Source organism: Arvicola amphibius, chromosome 3 (assembly GCF_903992535.2).
Source record: "Arvicola amphibius chromosome 3, mArvAmp1.2, whole genome shotgun sequence".
NCBI classification, from domain to species: domain Eukaryota; kingdom Metazoa; phylum Chordata; class Mammalia; order Rodentia; family Cricetidae; genus Arvicola; species Arvicola amphibius.
The window spans coordinates 77860165-77881449 of NC_052049.1; the positions used below are offsets into that span (position 1 = coordinate 77860165).

Here is a 21285-nt window from a genome sequence, read left to right on the forward strand (position 1 = left end):
GCACCCACATGGTGGCTCACAACCATCTGTAACTTCAGGTTCAGGGAATCTGATAGCTTCTTCTGGTCTTTAAGTGAGTATCAGGTATGCATATGCACACTTACATACATTCAGGCAAATACTCATACACATTTAAAATGAAATTAGCAATATCTTTAAAAATTTAAACCAGGTGGTGGTGGCACATGCCTTTAATCCCAGTACTCTGGAGGCAGAGGCAGGGAAGATATCAAACTGTGAGTTCAAGACCAGCTTGGACTACAGAATGAGCTCCAGAGCAGCCAGGGTGACACAGAGAAACCCTATCTTTAAGAAACAAAGCAAAACAAAACAAATTTAGTAATTTAAAATCCTAAAAATGCTAAGAAGTGGTTGGATACTTTTGAATGTTCTCCACAGATAGCTTTTTTGGTAATGACTTAGAAACTGTAATTTAAGGCCTTCTATCATTGTTTATTTTTCCCCTCTTTTTGTAACTGAATGACGAGGGTCCCACATAGAAATTATATAAATGGTAAATCTAAATCAAATTATAGTCTATTGCAGTTAAATACTGGATCTTTTAATTAACTATGATATGATATAAAATCAAAAAGACCATAGTACATTTCATAGTCATCTTTGTCAGAATAACTGTTCTGTAACAAGAAAAAAACAATGACAGTCACAACCGGTAGCTAGAAAATAGACTTGGTCTTCCAGGTAGAAGAAGAAAACTTACAAAATCATGAGCATCTCGATCATTTGTTCTATAAACATGGTCATGACTCAAGTCTAGGAAGCACCCCAAAGTAGAAAAACAGTTAACTTAGAATAACTTTGAATTTCCATACTTCTGAATAAAATACAATTACATACTTTCTTCTCCGGTTTGACTCCACGAAATATTTACGTGCTCGATTCCGACATATTTTTTGTTGTTGTAGTAGTATCTGGCGTTCTTCTTCTAAGTTTTTCTCGAGATGGATTTTCATATCTCTAGTGATGCCATTTAGTTAAGAACAACAGTGTATCATAAGTGAGAGTAAATGTCTGATATAATTAGAGTCTCATGGTAATGACACTATAATGCTTTTGTGGGACAACTAATATGTGTACATATTAGTGTTGGTATATGATAGCAAATGTTATATACATAATATATACATATACACCAGCTGAGAGGTGTTTGGCATTAACGGAGCCCTAACATACCTGTCTTCCGCAGGAGATCTATATCCTTAGAACCTAAAGCAAAGTCTGCGGAAGAGGAGACCCTTAGTGAAAATTGATGATTTGCTATTAAAATCGTAAAAGAGTGAAAAAAATTCCAGAAGAAGTTGGGACCTAAGGAGGTCAGAAAATGGAGAGAGGATGATGGTGGTGGCAGGAACCCAAGTGAAGACTCTCCATTCCCTGAGAAAAACAGAGATGACCATACAACGCCATCACCGTCAGCCAAAAGGTCCCTTGAGAATGCAATTCTAATTATCACAACGTTCTCTGGAAGAATAAAGATGCTTTATATACTTTAAAGGCAAAGCTTACTGACATTCCCACTATGTTACCAACAGTAACATCAAATGGGAGCTCGACTATTTCTCAGGGAAAAAACAGAAATAATCCAGGCAAATTTCGGGTCCCCTGCTCTGTCTTTCTTATGCCTGACAACAGAACGGGCAAAGGAGGAAACAAAATGATCAGAACGTGCTTGGGTTCAGCAGCTCTGGGACCGGTGCGGAGGCGGGGGTCAACCACTAAAAAGGAATAGCACAAGATTTTACTCCTATGCATTTCGCTAAGAGCCCCGACTAGGTGCGGAGTGTCTATAAAAGTAAAGAGTATTACACTGTAATTCGAAAAGGCGAATCTTCGCCCATCCAATACAGGGCCGATGCATTTTAAAATTCAAAAAATGTGACAGCCAAGTCCAAGTGTGGACGCGGGGAGCCAGGGTGACAGGGGAAGGGGTCGCGAAGTAGGAGAAAAAAGTGTAACTTTAGATCGGGGGCGGGGGGGGGGGGGGGGTGGCGGCTGCTAAAGCGAACACCTGCACTGGAAATGACTTGCCAGTTTCCATGTCCCTGCGTGCGTGCTCCCGGGAGTCTCAGGCGCCGCCGGGTTGCGGCGGGAAGGATACAGGTAGGCGCCGGGTCGCGGCCGGCCGCTGCCGTCACGGGCGCCCAGCGAGTCCGAGGGGCCTGAGCCCAGGCCCGCGCCTGCGCTCTGGGCTCCGGGCCTGCCCGCCAGCATCCTTCACCCCAGCGCCGCCCGCATGGCCGCTCGGCCTCCCTCCTCCCTGGCGCTCCGGGCCCGCGCGCGCGTGTCTCCCGCCCACGTCACCGGCGTCGCAGGCTCTGCCGCGGCGGTCCTGGCTTCGCGGCCGCGGCGACTGTGGCGACGACAGCGGGGAGGGCGGCGACCTCGCGGGGCGACAGTAGAGGTGGCGGCTGCGACCCCGCTGCAGCCATCTTGACAACCAACCGACGCCGCGTCCTTCGCGACGGAAACCAGGGGGAACGCTGGGCGGGGCTGCGGGCAGGGGGCGGGGCTGCGGAGGAGGGGCCGAGCGGCCAATAGGGGCCCTGATCGCTCAAAGCGGGCTGGGGTCAGCTGAGGTAAACTGTGGCAAACCCGGGTTAAACAGAGGCAAGAGAAGCTGAGGTACACTGAAGTACACTGAGGTGAGGGAGGGTAAGCCTCGGTAAATTGAGGTAAACTGAGGGAAGCTGTGATAAACTGAGGCAAGTGGAGCCAAACAGGTTTACTGAGGTGAGATGAGACAAGCTGAGATTTTTTTAAAAAACCTAATTAAGCAGAAGCATATTGAGGCAAGCTGAAGATAAACGAGGATAAAATGAGGCAAACTGAGTAATCTTAGGTAAACTGACGGGGAGTTGAGGTTAAATTGAGATGACCTGAAGCAAGCTGAGCTAAGCAAATTGAGGTAAGTTAAAGCAAGCTGAGTTGTGCGATAGTACTTTTTCTTCGGACTGCCAGCAGATAATAAGATTGAGACTTCTTATTACTTATGAAAGCTTGGCCTATAGCTTAGGCTTATTCCTAACTAGCTCTTAGAACTTAAATTAACCCATTTATATTAATCTATGTTGTATCATGTGGCATTATCTCTCATATATCTTATCTTGCATCTCCTGTTTCTCCTGGTGTCTTTCCAGGAGATTCTCTCCTCCTACTTCCTCAGTCTGCCCAGAAGTCCCACCTATACCTCCTGCCTAGCTATTGGCTATAGTATTACTTGTGTTTTAATAAAGTTTGCCTAAAGATCAGAGCACATAGCAGGCATACTAGTCAGTCATACAGGCCAGGGAGTGGTGGCACACACCTTTAATCCCAGGACACAGGAGACAGAGGCAGACAGATCTCCATGAGTTCAAAGCCAACCCTGGGCTACATAAGATTGAATCTGTCTAAAAGAGAAACAGCTCACACAAAGGTGATCCCAGCACTTGGGATGGCATGCCTTTCATCCCAGCACTAGGGAGATGGAGAGAGGAATCTAAGGGGAATAGACAGGACCTCAGTGGTGTGTGACGTCTTCAGGATTCATGAAGACAGGATCTTGCCCATTTCTGTCCGAGGTAGAGGTAAGAGCCAGTGGCTGGCTGCTTTGCTTTTCTGGCCTTCAGCTTGAACCCCAATATCTGTCTCTGGATTTTTATTGTTCGTGCTACAGTTGGCCCTTCAGCTCTTGATCTAGCCAACCCCAGCAACGTATCCTCACCCAGTGTACAGATCCACAACAGAGTTGAGCAGATGGCAGCCCCTTTATTTCTGAGTGAGTACAGCTGAACTATGCTTTAGAGCTTGATTCAGCTCTCCCTTTTCAGGGTGTTTTCTGGAGAATACTAACAGATGAAAGACAGCAAATGGTCAAATATTACTTGGCAGTTTGGAAATAAGTATTTGGTGCATAATTTGTTAGATATGGAATCCTGTGGTTTTAGGTCATGAGTCTTCCCTGGGTATAACTCTCTTGAAAATCACTATCTCTTTAAGAAAAAAAAAGAAAGGAAAAAAAGGCTTGCTAAGTGGAAAATTCCTTCCCCTACTTACTCTCCTCCATGCCTTGAGACTTCTGCCACCCTCTCTCCACTGCCCTACTTATAATGACTTCACTTCAGCATATCCTTATGGTCCTCGCTTGCTGCCAGAGTCTGCAAATGGACCATCACAGCAAAAGTAGCCTAAAAAGAAGTCCAGATTTAGCTTAATAATCTCCTGGGGAGATGTGCCAGAAGAGATCATCACACTGAAATGACTCTGTATGGGAAATTAAACAGAGTTTTGAGCCACTAGGTTAATAGCTACGTAAGTGAAAATTTGGAACAAGGCTGAGCCTTTCTGATGGAGCCCAATGTAGAAACAAATTTTGACTGGATATTAGTTTAAAATTTTTTATTTACATTTTATATGTATAAATACTCCCAGATTGTTTAGCAGAATGTTCAGAACAAAAAGAGATCACTCTGGAGCATTAAAATATCTTTGCCTTTGTAAATTCCTAGCCATTTAAAAAACAAACTTTTCAGCTGAAACTATTTTAAAACAGCCTTCCCCCCTTTTCAAATGGAGATATTCTGATTCAGTTGGGTTGTGTTCAGGGGACTGAGCTTTTTAATGTGTCGCAAGTCCTCGTTTGATTTTAATTGCAAAGGGCTTAAGTTTCATTCAATGTCATGGCAAAATGACAAAACAAAACATATAACCCTAACAAGAAAGGGAAACTATGTGTGCCACTTTTGAATGCGCTAACCATAAGCGTCGGCCCTGGTTCTGTTTCCAATGCTATCATTAGACCTCTGTCTCTCCAGGACTAGTTTGAACCTTAGCAAAGTAGGGCACTGCAAAAGGCAAAGGAAAGTGAGAAATTTATGGTTGTTATTTACAATATTTGCATTTTAGCTTTCCTGAAAATTTTGTTAGACTGTATTATTTAGTGAGTGGGAGACGGTAGCCACGGTACTATTGTTTTACTTCACATGGCATATTGATTAACATTAAGAAACATGATCTCACATCAGCACAATGTCATTCTCGTAATCCCTGCCCGTGGGGGATGGGGCCAGGAGGATCACCCTTAGCTGCAGAGTGACTTTGACGCTAGCCTGTGCTACTTCACCTGTCTAAAAACCACAAAGAAGAAAGGCATGGTTTGTTTTCTCAGTGTCTACAAATGCCTGCTCAGAAGTTACTCGTCATCTAAGTGTTGCTTTGTAAAGGTAATAAAATATAAAAGGAAGATTTAACTTAAGGTTGTTATCCATTTTTAAAGCTACAGGTTTGTTGATTTCTAATTCTTTTCTTAAAACTTCAAAATATTAAGCCAGTTTTCCTACAGCCTATTTAAGAGATTCATTCCTAGAGTCTAAAAAACAGGGAGTTGAGAGGCAATAAAATTAAGGTGAAATACTTGTATGATAGATAATTTGAAGATTTTTTAAGAAGTTCATCTTTTTCCAGGAAAGGTGATTGTGAGGTCTTGGGCAGTAAAATGCTTGTAAACACAGGGGCTGTGTCCAGATCCTCCACACCCACAGGAAAGGCTGGGGTGCTGTGCTGTGCTGTAGTCCTGGCACTGGGGAAGAACTAGAGACAGGCAGATCCTTGCTCACCGGTCAGTCTAGCTGAACTGGCAAGCTTCAAGCTCAGTCAGGGACCTTGTCTCAAAAACTAAGGTGCAGAGTACTGAAAGACAGCCGGTGTCAAATCCGACTTCCACAAACATCTGTGTCCACCTATGGGTGTGTGCTTGCACACGCACACACACACACACACACACACACACACACACACACACACACACACACACTACATAAAGAATAAAACTAAAGTACCAATATTCTTCATAAAGACATTTTAATTAAATCTAATGCTTAATTCATTTATATTTTCTAACAATACAACTCATTTATTAAGGATTTTTTTTCTCTCTCTCTACCTATGTACCTATCTCTCACATCACATCTACTATATGCAACTACTTTCTAGTTAATGGGGATTTAGTGATGAATAAACTTCAAAACATACTACTCTTGTAGACAGCCAGAGTTTGATTCCCAGCATCCATACCTGGTGGTTTGCCTCTGCCTGTAGTCCAGAGCTGAAGTGTTGGATCTCTGCAGGCATGTGCACAGACATTCACATCATTAAAAACATAAAAATTAAAAAAAAACTTCAAAATGTTAGGGTTTGAAGTTTATATTAAATTTTCTTGCCAGTAGAATATATTAGGTTCCCAAATCTACTTTAGAAAAATGTAGTTGTGTGGAGAGAGAGAGAGAGAGAGAGAGAGAGAGAGAGAGAGAGAGAGAGAGAGAGGAGAGACTGTTGTGAATAGAGTGCTCAAGAATGTCCTCTAAGGAAGGGAAACTAGGTCAGAATACAGGAAGGGAAGTCTGACTCAGTTGTCTGCATGATGAATGTAAAGAATACATAGTCTGTATCTGGTAGGGTCTTATAAGGTCCTAATGTGAAGCCAACCTTTAGTGGAGAGAAGGGCATTTGGGAGTTAACATCACCTGACATTTAGAAAGGATCACTGGAGTGTTGCACGACTGATAAAGACTCAGAGACAGATATTGAGGTTCAACCTGAAGACCAGAAAAGCAAAACAGCCAGCCACTGGCTCTTACCTCCACCTCAGTCCGAAAATGGTGATCCTGCCTCCAGGAAACCTCAGAATGAGACTGTGACTGAGACTGAGAGCTGTCTCCTGTTTTATAATCCTCTCTAGTTCTGTGATTAAATGCGTGCACCACTACCACCTGGTTTCTATGGCAAGCTAGTGTGGCTACTGGGATTAAAAGCTGGCCAGTGTGGCTGTTTTACTTTTCTGGTCTTCAGGCAAGCTTTATTTATTTATTTGTTATTTATAAAATACAAATGAGGTCTCTGTTTCTCCCGTACCTGCCTCTCCCAAGCCTTCCCTAGTGTTCTCAGATGTCCTGCTCCTGTCCTAAGGCCATCCACCCAAAGAGGTCAGACTCTGGCCTCCAGGCAGGCCTGAGGATTTCTGCGGAGGGGTGCGGGCTCCTTCAGATTGTGCTGCCAGGTTCGCTGTGTGATAGTCCATCCCGCCCTGCCCCCACCTTGGCCCTTTTGTCTGGGCGGCATCCCTGGGCTGCCTGGAATCCCTAAAACTGTGCCCTGACATTCCATCTGAACTGGTGAGTGAATGCGGACCCTGGGGCAACCTGCCCTGGAAGAGAGCACAATCCCCTTCCCCCAGCTCCCTCTGCAGGCTTGTCTCTGTTTCTCAAGACCCTGTCTCTCCCAAGCCTTCCCTAGTGTTTTCAGGTGTCCTGTTCCTGTCCTAAGGCCATCCACCCAAAGGGGTCAGACTCTGGCCTCCAAGCAGGTTTGAGGATTCCTGCAAGGGAGTGTGGGCTTCTTCAGATTGTGACGCAAGGAATAGGTCCTCCTCTGGCACTGAGGAGATCCAACCAGTTTCAGTCACAGCAAAGTTTGGTCTAGGACACCAAGCGCCTCCCAGCTCCTTTTGAAGGAAGAGATGGGCAGGCGCCAATGCAGGAGCTCCTCCAACAACATGAAAGGCAACATGACATCACCACAATCCAGACATCCCGAAACAACAAGAATTGAACACCCTACCCCAGAAGATATAGAAGAAACCTACCTTAAACAGTACTTTATGAAAATAATAGAGGACCTTAAACAGGAGGTAAAAAACTGCCATAAAGAAATGGAGATGACAAACAAAAAGGTAGACGAAATAAATAAATCTCTCAAAGATACCCAAGAAAAACAAGAAAAACAAGAAAAAGCAATCAAACAGGTAAGGGAAACAGTACAAGACCTGATAAATGAAATGGAGGTATTGAAGAAAACACAATCTGAGGGAAGACTAGAAATGGAAACTCTGAGTAAACGAACAGAAACTTCAGAGACAAGTATTTCCAACCGAATACAAGAGATGGAAGAAAGAATCTCGGACTCTGAAGATACTATAGAGGAAATAAATTCACAGATTAAAGAACTAAACAAATCTAACAAATTCTTAACACAAAACATTCAGGAAATCTGGGACACCATGAAAAGACCAAACCTAAGAATAATTGGGGTAGAAGAAGGAGAAGAATTACAACTCAAAGGCCCAGAAAACATATTCAACAAAATTATAGAAGAAAACTTCCCCAACCTAAAGGAGGATGTTCCTATGAAGGTACAAGAAGCCTACAGAACACCAAATAGACTGGATCAAAAGAAAGCATCCCCATGCCATATAATAATCAAAACACAAAACATACAGAATAAAGAACAGATATTAAGAGCTGCAAAGGAAAAAGGTCAAGTAACATAAAAAGGGAAACCTATCAGAATTACACCTGATTTCTCAATGGAAACCATGAAAGCCAGAAGAGCTTGGATAGATGTGCTACAGACACTAAGGGAACATGGATACAAGCCTGGACTACTATACCCAGCAAAGCTTGCATTCACCATTGATGGAGAAAACAAGATATTCCAGGACAAAAACAGATTTAAACAATACGTAGCCACAAATCCAGCCTTGCAGAAAGTAATAGAAGGAAAATCACAAACCAAGGAGTCCAACAACGCCCACAATAACTCAGGCATCTAGCGACCCTTCACCAGCACAACTTGAAGAAGGGAAACACACAAACTCTACTACAAAAAAATGACCGAAGTTAACAACCACTGGTCATTAATATCACTTAATATCAATGGACTCAATTCACCTATAAAAAGGCACAGGCTAAGAGACTGGATACGAAAACAGGATCCAACATTTTGCTGTTTACAAGAAACACACCTCAGCCACAAAGACAGACACCTACTCAGAGTAAAGGGTTGGGAAAAGGTTTATCAAGCAAATGGCCCTAAGAAACTAGCGGGTGTGGCCATACTAATTTCCAACAAAGTTGACTTCAAACTAAAATCAATCAGAAGAGATGGAAAGGGACACTTTATACTCATAACAGGAAAAATCCATCAGAATGAAGTCTCAATCCTGAATATCTATGCCCCTAATATAAAAGCTCCCACTTATGTAAAAGAAACACTTCTAGAACTCAAGGCAGCCATCAAACCAAACACACTAATAGTTGGAGACCTCAACACTCCTCTCTCACCAATGGACAGGTCAATCAGACAGAAACCTAACAGATAATTGAAAGACTTAATGGAGGTAATGAACCAAATGGACTTAACAGACATCTATAGAACATTCCACCCAAATAGGAAAGAATATACCTTCTTCTCTGCGGCTCATGGAACCTTTCTGAAAATTGACCACATACTCGGTAACAAAGCAAACTTCCACAGTTACAAAAAAATATTAGTAACCACCTGTGTCTTATCGGATCACCATGGATTAAAATTAGAATTCAACAACAATGCCACCCCCAGAAAGCCCACAAACTCATGGAAACTGAACAGTCAACTACTGAACCACAGCTGGGTCAAGGAAGAAATAAAGAAAGAAATTAAAGTCTTTCTTGAATTTAATGAAAACAAAGACACAACATACTCAAACCTATGGGACACAATGAAAGCAGTGCTAAAAGGAAAGTTCATAGCACTAAGTGCCCACTTAAAGAAAACGGAGAAAGCACTCATTGGTGGCTTAACAGCACACCTGAAAGCTCTGGAAAAAAAAGAAGCAGACTCACCTAGGAGAAGTAGAAGACTGGAAATAATCAAACTGAGGGCAGAAATCAACAAAATAGAAACACAGAAAACAATCCAAAGAATCAATGAAACAAAAAGCTGGTTCTTGGAGAAAATCAACAAGATTGACAAACCCTTAGCCAAACTAATCAAACGGCAGAGGGAAAACACACAAATTAATAAGATCAGAAATGAAAAGGGGGACATAACCACAGACACAGAGGAAATTCAGAGAATCATTAGATCTTACTACAAAAGCCTGTATGCCACAAAATTGGAAAATATAAAAGAAATGGACAGTTTTTTTAGATAAATACCATATACCAAAGTTAAACCAGGACCAGGTAAATGCTCTAAATAGTCCTGTTAGTTGCGAAGAATTAGAAACTGTTATCAGAAACCTCCCTACCAAAAAGAGCCCAGGACCAGATGGTTTCAATGCGGAATTCTACCAGAACTTCCAAGAAGACCTAATACCTATACTCCTTAAGGTATGTCATAATATAGAAACACAAGAGTCACTGCCAAATTCCTTCTATGAAGCTACAGTTACCCTGATACCTAAACCACACAAAGACTCAACCAAGAAAGAGAATTACAGGCCAATCTCACTCATGAACATTGACGCAAAAATTCTCAATAAAATACTGGTAAACCGAATCCAAGAACACATTAGAAAAATTATCCATTACGGTCAAGTAGGCTTCATCCCAGAGATGCAGGGCTGGTTCAACATACGAAAATCTATCAATGTAATCCATCATATAAATAAACTGAAGGAAAAAAACCATATGGTCATCTCATTAGATGCTGAAAAAGCATTTGACAAAATTCAGCACCCTTTTATGATAAAGGTCTTGGAGAGATTAGGGATACAAGTGTCATTCTTAAATACAATAAAAGCTATTTATAGCAAGCCGACAGCTAACATCAAATTAAACGGAGAGAAACTCAAGGCTATCCCACTAAATTCAGGAACACGACAAGGCTGTCCACTCTCTCCTTATCTCTTCAATATAGTGCTTGAAGTTCTAGCAATAGCAATAAGACAACATAAGGGAATCAAGGGGATTCGATTTGGAAAGGAAGAAGTTAAACTTTCATTATTTGCAGATGATATGATAGTGTACATAAGCGACCCCAAAAACTCTACCAAAGAACTCCTACAGCTGATAAACTCCTTCAGTAACGTGGCAGGTTACAAGATCAACTCCAAAAAATCAGTCGCCCTCCTATACACAAAGGATAAGGAAGCAGAGAGGGAAATCAGAGAAGTATCACCTTTCACAATAGCCACAAATAGCATAAGATATCTGGGAGTATCTCTAACCAAGGAAGTGAAGGATTTATTTGACAAGAACTTTAAGTCTTTGAAGAAAGAAATTGAAGAGGATACCAGAAAATGGAAGGATCTCCCCTGCTCGTGGATTGGGAGGATCAACATAGTAAAAATGGCAATTCTACCAAAAGCAATCTATAGATTCAATGCAATCCCAATCAAGGTCCCATTAAAATTCTTCACAGAGATTGAGAGGACAATAATCAACTTTATATGGAAAAACAAGAAACCCAGGATAGCCAAAAAAATCTTATACAATAAAGGTACTTCTGGAGGCATTACCATCCCTGACTTCAAAGTCTATTACAGAGCTACAGTATTGAAAACAGCTTGGTATTGGCATAAAAACAGAGAAGTTGACCAATGGAATCGTATAGAAGACCCGGATCTTAAACCACAAACCTACGAACACCTAATTTTTGATAAAGGAGCCAAAAGTACACAATGGAAGAAAGAGGGCATCTTTAACAAATGGTGCTGGCATAACTGGATGTCAACCTGTAGAAGAATGAAAGTAGATCCATATCAATCACCATGCACAAAACTCAAGTCCAAATGGATTAAAGACCTCAATATTAATCTGAACACATTGAGCTTGATAGAGGAGAAAGTGGGAAGTACTCTACAACAAATGGGCACAGGGAACCGTTTCCTACGCATAACTCCAGCTGCTCAGACATTAAGGGCAACATTGAATAAATGGGACCTCCTGAAGCTGAGCAGCTTCTGTAAAGCAAAGGACATTGTCACTAAGACACAAAAGCAGCCTTCTGACTAGGAAAAGATCTTCACCAACCCTGCAACTGAGAAAGGTCTGATCTCTAAAATATATAAGGAACTCAAGGGACTAGACGGTAAAATGCCAATTAACCCAATTAAAAAATGGGGCGCTGAACTGAACAGAGAATTCTCAACAGAAGAAGTTCAAATGGCCAAAAGACACTTAAGGTCATGCTCAACCTCCCTAGCTATCAGGGAAATGCAAATCAAAACAACTTTGAGATATCATCTTACACCTGTCAGATTGGCTAAAATCCAAAACACCAATAATAACCTTTGCTGGAGAGGTTGTGGGGTAAGGGGTACACTCATCCATTGCTGGTGGGAATGCACACTTGTTCAACCACTTTGGAAAGCAGTGTGGCGGTTTCTCAGGAAATTCGGGATCAACCTACCCCAGGACCCAGCAATTCCACTCTTGGGAATCTACCCAAGAGATGCCCAATCATACTACAAAAGCATTTGCTCATCTATGTTCATAGCAGCAATATTTGTAATAGCCAGATCCTGGAAACAACCTAGATGCCCTTCAGTGGAAGAATGGATGAAGAAACTGTGGAATATATACATGCTAGAATACTACTCAGCGGTAAAAAACAATGACATCTTGAATTTTGCATGCAAATGGATGGAAATAGAAAACACTATTCTGAATGAGGTAACCCAGACCCAGAAAGATGAACATGGGATGTACTCACTCATATTCGGTTTCTAGCCATAATTAAAGGAAATCGAGCCTATAATTTGGGATCCTTGAGAAGATAATAAGAAGGTGAACTCCCAAAAGAAGATATAGTAATCCTCCTGGATATTGGAAGTAGACACAATCGCCAGGCAAAAATTGGGAACTTGAGGGTTGGGCGAGACGCAGCCAAGGGAAGATGGGGAGAGAAAAGCGTGAAGGGGAGAATGGGGGGAGCTCGGAGGAATGGGATGCTTGGGATACAGGAAGGGTGGATATGGGAGCAGGGAAGCATATATCTTAATTTAGGGAGCCACCTGAGGGTTGTCAAGAGACTTGACCCTAGAGGAGTTCCCAGGTTTCCAGGGAGACGCCCCCCAGTTAGTTCCTTGGGCAGCTGAGGAGAGGGAGCCTGAAAAGGCCAGTTCCTATAGCCATACTGATGAATTTCTTGCATATCACCATAGAACCTCCACCTGGCGATAGATGAAGAAAATGACAGAGCCCCACATTGGAGCACCGGACTGAGCTCCCAAGGTCCTGATGAGGAGCAGAAGGAGAGAGAACATGAGAAAGAAAGTCAGGACCGTGAGGGAACCTCCATCTGGCGATAGATGAAGAAAATGACTGAGCCCCACATTGGAGAACTGGACTGAGCTCCCAAGGTCCTGATGAGGAGCAGAAGGAGAGAGAACATGAGAAAGAAAGTCAGGAACGTGAGGGGTGTGTTCACTCATGGATACGGTGGGACAGAACTAATGGGAGATCACCAACTCCAGTTGGAATGGGACTGATGGATCATGCGACCAAACCCGTCCCTCTGAATGTGGCCAACAGTGGGGGCTGACTGAGAAGCAAAGGACAATGGCGCTGGGCTCTGATTCTTCTGCATGGACGGGCTCTGTGGGAGCCTTCTCAGCTTGGTCGATCACCTTCCTGGACCTGGGGGGAGTTGGGAGGACCTTGTTCTTAGCATAGAGTAGGGAACCCTGATGGCTCCTTGGCCTTGAGAGGGAGGGAGGGGAGGTATGGGTGGAGGGGAGTGGAGGGAAGGGGGTGAAGGAGGGGAGGAAGGGGGAGGAGGAGGGGAGGGAAGGGGGAGGAGGAGGGGAGGGAAGGGGGAGGAGGAGGGGAGGAGACGGAAATTTTTAAATATAAAAAAATAAACCATGAAAAAAAATACAAATGAAATGCCACTACACTGTAGTTACTCTGAAGAAACTAATGTAGATGCTAGGACTAGAAACAAGGAAGAGTAGCCCAAAGGTTGTCACAGGGTATAGGGGGAAGTTGACGAGAGACTGCATTATGATTGCAGTGATAGAAATGACAAGTGTTTAAAATTTGAACGTTTAGTCAGTAAGGTGTGTTGATAGATGGTTATAGCAAGTGTGAGGAAAATGTCCTTATTGACTTTCAGGACATGGGTGATGGTTTAGCAGGTAAAGATGCTGCCACATCTGAGGACCTGAATGGAATGCACATTGTAGTAAGTGAGAACCAAGTCCTGAAAGTTGTCTTTTGGCCTCCCTAATCGTGCAAGGGCTTACATGGGTACACACTGACACTGATCTGACAAAATTAAAATATGACCTTCCAATTCAGAATAATGAGCATTGTGATTTACTTAAATGGGGAAGAACAGTAGGAGTGGGGCGAGGCCTTTACAGCACCATCCATACTGGAATGCTGAGCTGCTGGATCCTGTGTGAGCAGTCCCAGCTTCTGTGGAGGGAAATAATAAAAAAATTAAAGGAAGGAATAAGAAGCCTGGTGGTGGTGGTGCACTCGGGAGGCAGAGGCAGGAGGAGCTCTGTGAGTTTGAGGCCAGGGTGCTCTACAAAGTGAGTTCCAGGACAGACTCCAAAGCTACACAGAGGAACCCTGCCTCGGAAAACCAAAAAAGAAAAGAGAGAGAGAGAGAGAGAGAGAGGCATAAGAGGCTTCGACTTCATTAACATTATCTCATAACTTAATAATGTTCTACTTACAAAAGAAACTAAAAGCTGTTTTATTGTTATAGAAATAATCTCAGTGGAATACTGGACCAATTAGTAGGAAAATTTGAGACAAATTAAGTTTAATAGGGTTTCTTGAGGAAAGAGTAATTATTGAATCAGGCAAACCACAGAATTCAGAGAGCTCCAGCTAGCAATGTAGTCACAGACTACACTCCACACAGAAACAAAATAGAGAAATCTGTTTGGGTGCAACTAGGCATTTTAAAAACAAGTTTAAAAACTAAATATTTATTTTATGTGTAGAAGTGTTGTGCTTGCATGTATACACCATGTGTGTGGTAGTTCCTACGGAGACCAGAACATAGCATTGGGTCACTTAGAATTGAAGGTAGTTCTTGTGGAGACCAGAAGAGAGCATTGGGTCACCTAGAATTGAAGCTATGGATGGTTGTGAGCTACCACATAGGTTCTGGGAACTAAAATTAGGTAGGGCCTCTGTAAGAACATGTGCTTTTTAAGCCAAGTGGTGGTGGCGCACACATTTAATTCCAGCACTCAGGAGACAGAGACAGGTAGATCTCTGTGAGTTTGACGCCTGCCTGGTCTACAAAGTGAGTTCCAGGACAGCCAGGATTGTTAACACAGAAAAATCCTGTCTTGAAAAACAACAACAACAACAACAACAACAACAACAACAACAACAGCAACAGCAACAGCACTAACAACAAGTGTGCTTTTGATTGCCGAGCCATCTCCCCAGCCCTAGCTAGGCATTTGCTACATGGGTCAGAGTTTAATCTGTTGGATATCTACTCAGCTGTTTGTGTGAGCTGAAACATAGCTATCCATTACCAGAAATACACTCTTACAGTAGGATAAGGTATCTTTAACAGAGGAATTCTCCAAGTATGAGTCAGCCTTACCAGCGACTCCTGCTTTAATCAAACAGCTGCTACAAACTCACAAGGCTTGTGGCAGCCTGGGATGGGCAAGCTTTTGTGCTCTCACTTTGATCTTGTCTGAAAATGGTTTTTCCTGTTTTTTGCAGAAATATTTTCCTGCATAAGTGAGAGTTTCCTAAGTTTATATCTGGGAAAGCTGTGACAGAACAAAGTATTTTAAGTTCTACCTGATTTAGAATGCTGAAGATAATGTCTTCTTCATTCAATTTCATAACGATTTAATTAGAAGCTTAAAATTAAAGTAATACATATACTAATATGTTATCGAGGCTACGCATATTGTCAGTAGTTTTGGAACTGCATATAGATGATGAGAAATAATACAAAAGTGACACATGTCACATTCGATTGCCTGCTGCTTCTGACATGGTATGTTAAGTATGGATATATTTTACCTAATTAATCCACACAACGATTCCAATTCTGCAAGAGAGGAAATTGAGCTATGGTAGCACTGGGGAAATTTCTCCGATGTTCAAGAGTAGGGGGTGATGAAATCAGGGTACAAACCAGGCAGTCCACACTTCCAGCCACCTCTGTTGCTTCGCTGGTGAACCCCAAGAAAATCATTTCAATAAATAATAGATAAGAGTGTTTGGGTTTACACAGTTGATAGTGAGGAAGTAAAGAGGTAATTAGTTTAAGATATTTATTAAGTAAATATTTGTGCGTCTATTGTGAACCAGCCACCGCACCACCACTTTCAAACAATGGCTCTGCTCTGGCTCTGAAAGGAGGTGCAGAAGATAATATCTTGAATGCGAAGCCAGGCCCAAGGGAACTTTACTGTTTTTTAATTTTGAAATTGATGAAGTCTTAAGCGTATATCCAGAATGAAAAGCCATTGTAAAGGAAAAAGCTAAGACTCACATTAGATATGGATCTTTTAGAAAATGATCTTTTTTAATTTAAAAATATTTTAAATTCATTCTTTGACAATTTCACATGTGTATATATTTCTATCAGATTAATTCGCAGTTTACCAATCCCATTCCCTTGGTGTTCTCCCAACATGCACTTTCACATCCTTTAAAAAATAACCCCAAATTCAATTATTGCTGTCACCATGGGCATGGGTAACTTACTTGCAGCTATATATCTGAAGAAAAAGGACCCCTCTTCCCCAGAAATTACTAATTGCCAGTAGCTGACTTCTTAGCTGTGGGTGGAGTCTAATGGGCCCCTCTCTTATCCAAGCTGACGTTCTGACTGGCTTGATCCCGTGTGGGTCACCATGGCTGCTGTGGACTCATGAGTGCAATGACTATGTTTTGTCCAGGAGACAGCACCACAGCACTCTCCCGCCCTCTGACTCTTGCTATACTTTGTGCTTCCTGTTCTGGGATTTTTTCTGAGCCTTGGGTGGTTGATGTGGATGTTCTGTTTAGAGCTTAGCACTTAGCAGTCACATATTCTAGAGCCTCTCCAATGATGACTGCGCACTGCAAAGAGAAACATCTGTGACCAACACCAGTCTATGGCTATGCACAAATATTTTGAAGGCATTTTGACATGTCCACTTAGCAAAACAAAAGTAGGAATTCCTCTTGCCCCAGAGACCTCCACAGACATGGGGTTTTCAATCAGGGTTACAGCACTAAGCTTGGATTTTCTGTGGAGTAGGCCTCAGATCCAAAGCAGCTGGTGAACTCTACCAGTCTTGTTGCTGTTGTACCTATGGACACATCTTGTCTGGAAGGCCAATGTTGTAGCATGCAGAGTGCACCCCTGGGTAAGTGAAGACGTTTTTGCCCTAGTGGAGTGCACAGCAGCATCTTCCAGTACTATGACGTCTAGCCAGTAAGGACGACATTTCCAGGTCAATTCCTACTTGAGTTTTCTATGCCTTGTGTTGTTCACAATAGGGTTTTATTGTCTAGTTTTAGTAAGAAACAAAGGGCAACGACACTAACCTACATTGTTTGGTGGCTTCTGGGGCTACCACAACCAGTAACTGATAAGAAGTAGCCCATGGCTAGCTTTGAGATTTTCATTTAATAACCCATTTATTCACACATTGAAGGTAGATTTGACTAAACTCCCCCTTTTAAATGTTTTTCTAGATGGGTTACAAAGTAGTGGGTTTCCAAAAGCCTTTTCATATATCCTTAATTTTGGTTAACCCACTGCTACCTTCCTACCCCTTATCCTGCCACTGCCTCCCCAACTTAAGCCTTTAACACCACGAATCCCCTCCTCTACCTTCCATAGCACGTGTTCTGTTCTGTGCTCCCTTTTGTGTCTTCTTACCTCTCCCCTGTTCTGGATCCTTTATAGAATCCTGACCTCTACAGACACAGCAGGTTAAACACACAATTCTAACAATTTGAAGTTAGGAACCACATAAGAGAGAGAATGTGTAGTTTTGTCTTTCTGGGCTTAGGCTGCCTGATTAGTATAACGTGTTCTAGTCCCATCTACTTTGCTGTAGATTTCATTCTCTTAAAGTGATATTAATTTCACTGTGCATTTGTACCACATTTCATCAGTTGTTCACCAAGTGATGAACATCTCAGCCAATTCCATTTCCTAGCAATTGTGAAGACAACAGTTATCTTGCATGTGCATGTGTCTCTGTGGTAGGACATGGAGTCTTTTGGATATATTCCCAGACTTGATATAACTGGGTCACATGACAGTTTCCAGAAAATGACCATTTTTCAGTAAATAACAGTTCAGAATTTCTGAAGTTTTACTAAGGTAGTTGTAAAGTGCACCAATCAATTGGAGCCAGAAATGTGGTTAATTAACTGGTTAATATGACCGTTGATGATTAAATTTGGCTAAAACACTTTTTTTTCTTTTTTTTTCCAGTTTATTTATTTTTTATTAAAAATTGCCATCTCCTCCCCTCCTCCTCTCCCTTCCCTCTCCTCCCCTCCACCCACACCCCCACTCCCTCCCTCTTGAGGCCAAACAGCCATCAGGGTTCTCTACACTATGTTGAGTCCAAGGTCTTTAAAAAGTTTAATTATCAACTTTGGACGTCGATATTGAATGAATCTCAATATTCAAAGATAATGTCAACATAATAGGGTTCCTGGTCTGCCAGCTGTCTCTACTTCATATGTTTATGAAAGCCATTTGACAGTGAAAACTTTGATTTTATGTGCATGGGTGTTTTGCCTGAATGTATGAATGTATGTTTGTGTGCCATACGTTTGGTTGCTGCCCAGGGAGGCCAGAAGAGGGCATTGGATCCCCTGGAACATCATGTGGGGTGACAGGATCAAGGCCAGTCCTGTAGAGGACCAGCTAGTGCTCTTAATCACTGAGTCACCTCTCTTGTCCATTCTACAGTTTTCTAAGGTGAAACTCCAGAATTAGATGACTTTAGAAAACCTCTGGTTTGTGCTGTAGGCAGGAAGCGATGGGAAGGATGTGTGTCAGTTAAGGTGTGAGTGTTGCTTGGACCTGCCTTGTTTTCCACCAAAGGGTATTGTTTCAGATGAGGAAGCATAGCAAGTATTGGCATGTATTTGTGCTGTCCACATTCCAGAAAGGCCATGGAAGCTTGTAAGTATCACATGTGTTTGTGCTGAACAACTTCCAGACAGTCTTAATGAATGACGCTATGCACCGTTCTTTGCACAGAGAGCTGATATTTGAGAAAGTGTTTGTATTAATTCAAGAAAAATATTATGTGTCTATCCCGAGCATCACTCTTGTTCTTAATGTATGTATTTTCATTTGTGGAGAAACGATACAAGGTAGCTGTGTTCATCATTCTATGGAAAGAATTTTAGCAATTTTATTTTAGCTTTCATAATGTATTAGAAACTTGAAAGTATACATTATACAACAAATATAATTTATGTAACAATTAAAATATTTGTTTCAAGAAGTTGATACTTCTTAAATGTTACATTTTAAAATAAACTAAATTTAAGATAAACATTTAAAGAAAGTTCTCTGTTTAAAAATATTTTAATTCTCTGCTTTCCTCTTTCCTATTACTTTTGATAATGAAACATCTGATGGTTAGTAAAAATTACTTTTTAAAAAGAAAGCTAGTCTGTCCTTAACCATTATAGGATGAAAAAAAAAAGCTAGTCTGTAAACCATGACATTTCAAATAAAGACCTTTATGTGGTTAATTAGGATGCACAAATATCTTATCTAAAACAACCTCAGAGTGACAGCTGGTATGCAGTGTGCAATGTTATGAATAGCTGAGGCTTGAATGCCCATATACTGAAGTGTTGGTTTGCATTTTTAAATGTTAAAAATGTATTTACCATTATATAAAAACCAAATGCCAAGATTCTGTGGTTGAAACAAGAAAAAATTCTAAGACAGCTGCACAGATACTAATGATTTAATTCTTGTAATACATTTACTAAAATTTAAGAGCCTTACTGAAAAAGAATATCTATTAAAAATATCAAGTCTGTCAATTATTATAGAAGTGAAAAGAAGGAACTAGAAGTTTAAAATAGTATGAGTAACAAAGTACAAGTTCTTTCAAAGGCAAATATCTTTGTAATGTAGTTAGTTCTATACCCATCTCTCAGTGTCTAGAAAATGGGACACACTTGTTACAGCATTCAGGAGGACTGTTAAATAGGCAATCTTACTCAAAGATTGTCTTGATAGTGAAGAGACTAATCACATGCAAACAGATAGAGATACTTTTAATGTCATTTGTTATTATCCTTTTAATGATATGTTACTGATTTTTACAAAACAAGATTCCATAATTTTAAATTTTATCCATGATAACATTAAAATCTATGAGTAGTTATCTTTTCAAATATTCAATTATTTTATATAAAAGCAAATATTCGTATACATTTTTCCTACAGTTTTAAACAGTTGGTGGCAGAAAATTCACTTGGCTAGAGGCATTGGTGATATCTCCGAGGAATTTCCTTTGTCCGGTGACAAGTGAGTCCTGTCACATACAAGTTTGTAGAAAGTAAGGGTCAAATTCATGGAGTCATAGAGTGGGAGCAAATCCTAAGCAAATTTGTTTAGAGTTTAAGAAGAAAAAGAGATAATACAAGTACTGAATATGCTTACTGACCAAAACTAAATTGTGCCCTTAAGGGTTATCTGTGGGAATTTAAACTAATATATATTATATACTTTAATATATATTAAATATATTTTAAGTGATCATCTACATAGTGTATTTCGATCTGTTTTCTGCAATCTTCTTGTGTAGAAGGTCTGACAGTATATTTTCACTCAATTTTCTCATTTCTGTTTTACAACTCTAAGGATTCTTTAGTAGGTTACAATGTAGAAGATAAAGCTCATCTCAAAGATGAAAGTCAAAGGAGCAATACCGTGTGCAAGGAAGACTGTAAGGAGTCACGTGATGCTAAGACCAAATTAACTTGAGAAGAAAGACATTTTATGTGCAGTATTAAAAATTACCACAATTATAATGAGATCAATCTTTGACACTAAAAAATGTGCCTTTGTTTTATATGGATTATTTTATATACATCTGATCACCCAAGGCCAAATGCTTTCTGTGTTTGACAATAAGTATGCGCTTAATAGATATTTGTTAAGTCAATGCAATCTTTCCTCCAGAGAGTCTGGTGGTATCCACAGACCATAGAAAGAAGGGCAAGCCAGAGGGCTTTGATAATGTTAATACATTGATTTCTGAGTGGCTGCTTTACTCCTTGCTTCAGAGTCTTGGAAAGTTCACCTTAGTTCCCCCCACCTACTACAGGGTGTTTCTAAGAACAAACACATTACTTCTAGAAGCTACAACAATAATGCAATAAATACAATACAAATCTAGTCATTTAATGTCAGAAAGGATCATAATTACAGTTCTAGTTTCAATGTAAGAGCAATGTAGTCACCGTGCAGTCATTCCTATCCTTTACCAAATAGATGGGGTGCAGTGAAGAAAGGCAGCCTGGGATGGGTGGAGCTAATAATGTG

At 41.1% G+C, this 21285-nt stretch overlaps 1 protein-coding gene across 1 annotated transcript in view; it reads right to left on the minus strand.

Annotated features, from left to right (window-relative positions):
• Positions 1-6141, minus strand: part of Cep126 (centrosomal protein 126) — a 54712-nt gene extending 48571 nt beyond the window's left edge. Inside the window, 2 exon segments of the mRNA XM_042054689.1 lie at positions 5020-5126; positions 6073-6141. Of these exon segments, the coding sequence (XP_041910623.1) occupies positions 5020-5126; positions 6073-6141 (176 nt within the window).
• Positions 6142-21285: the final 15144 nt, after the last annotated feature.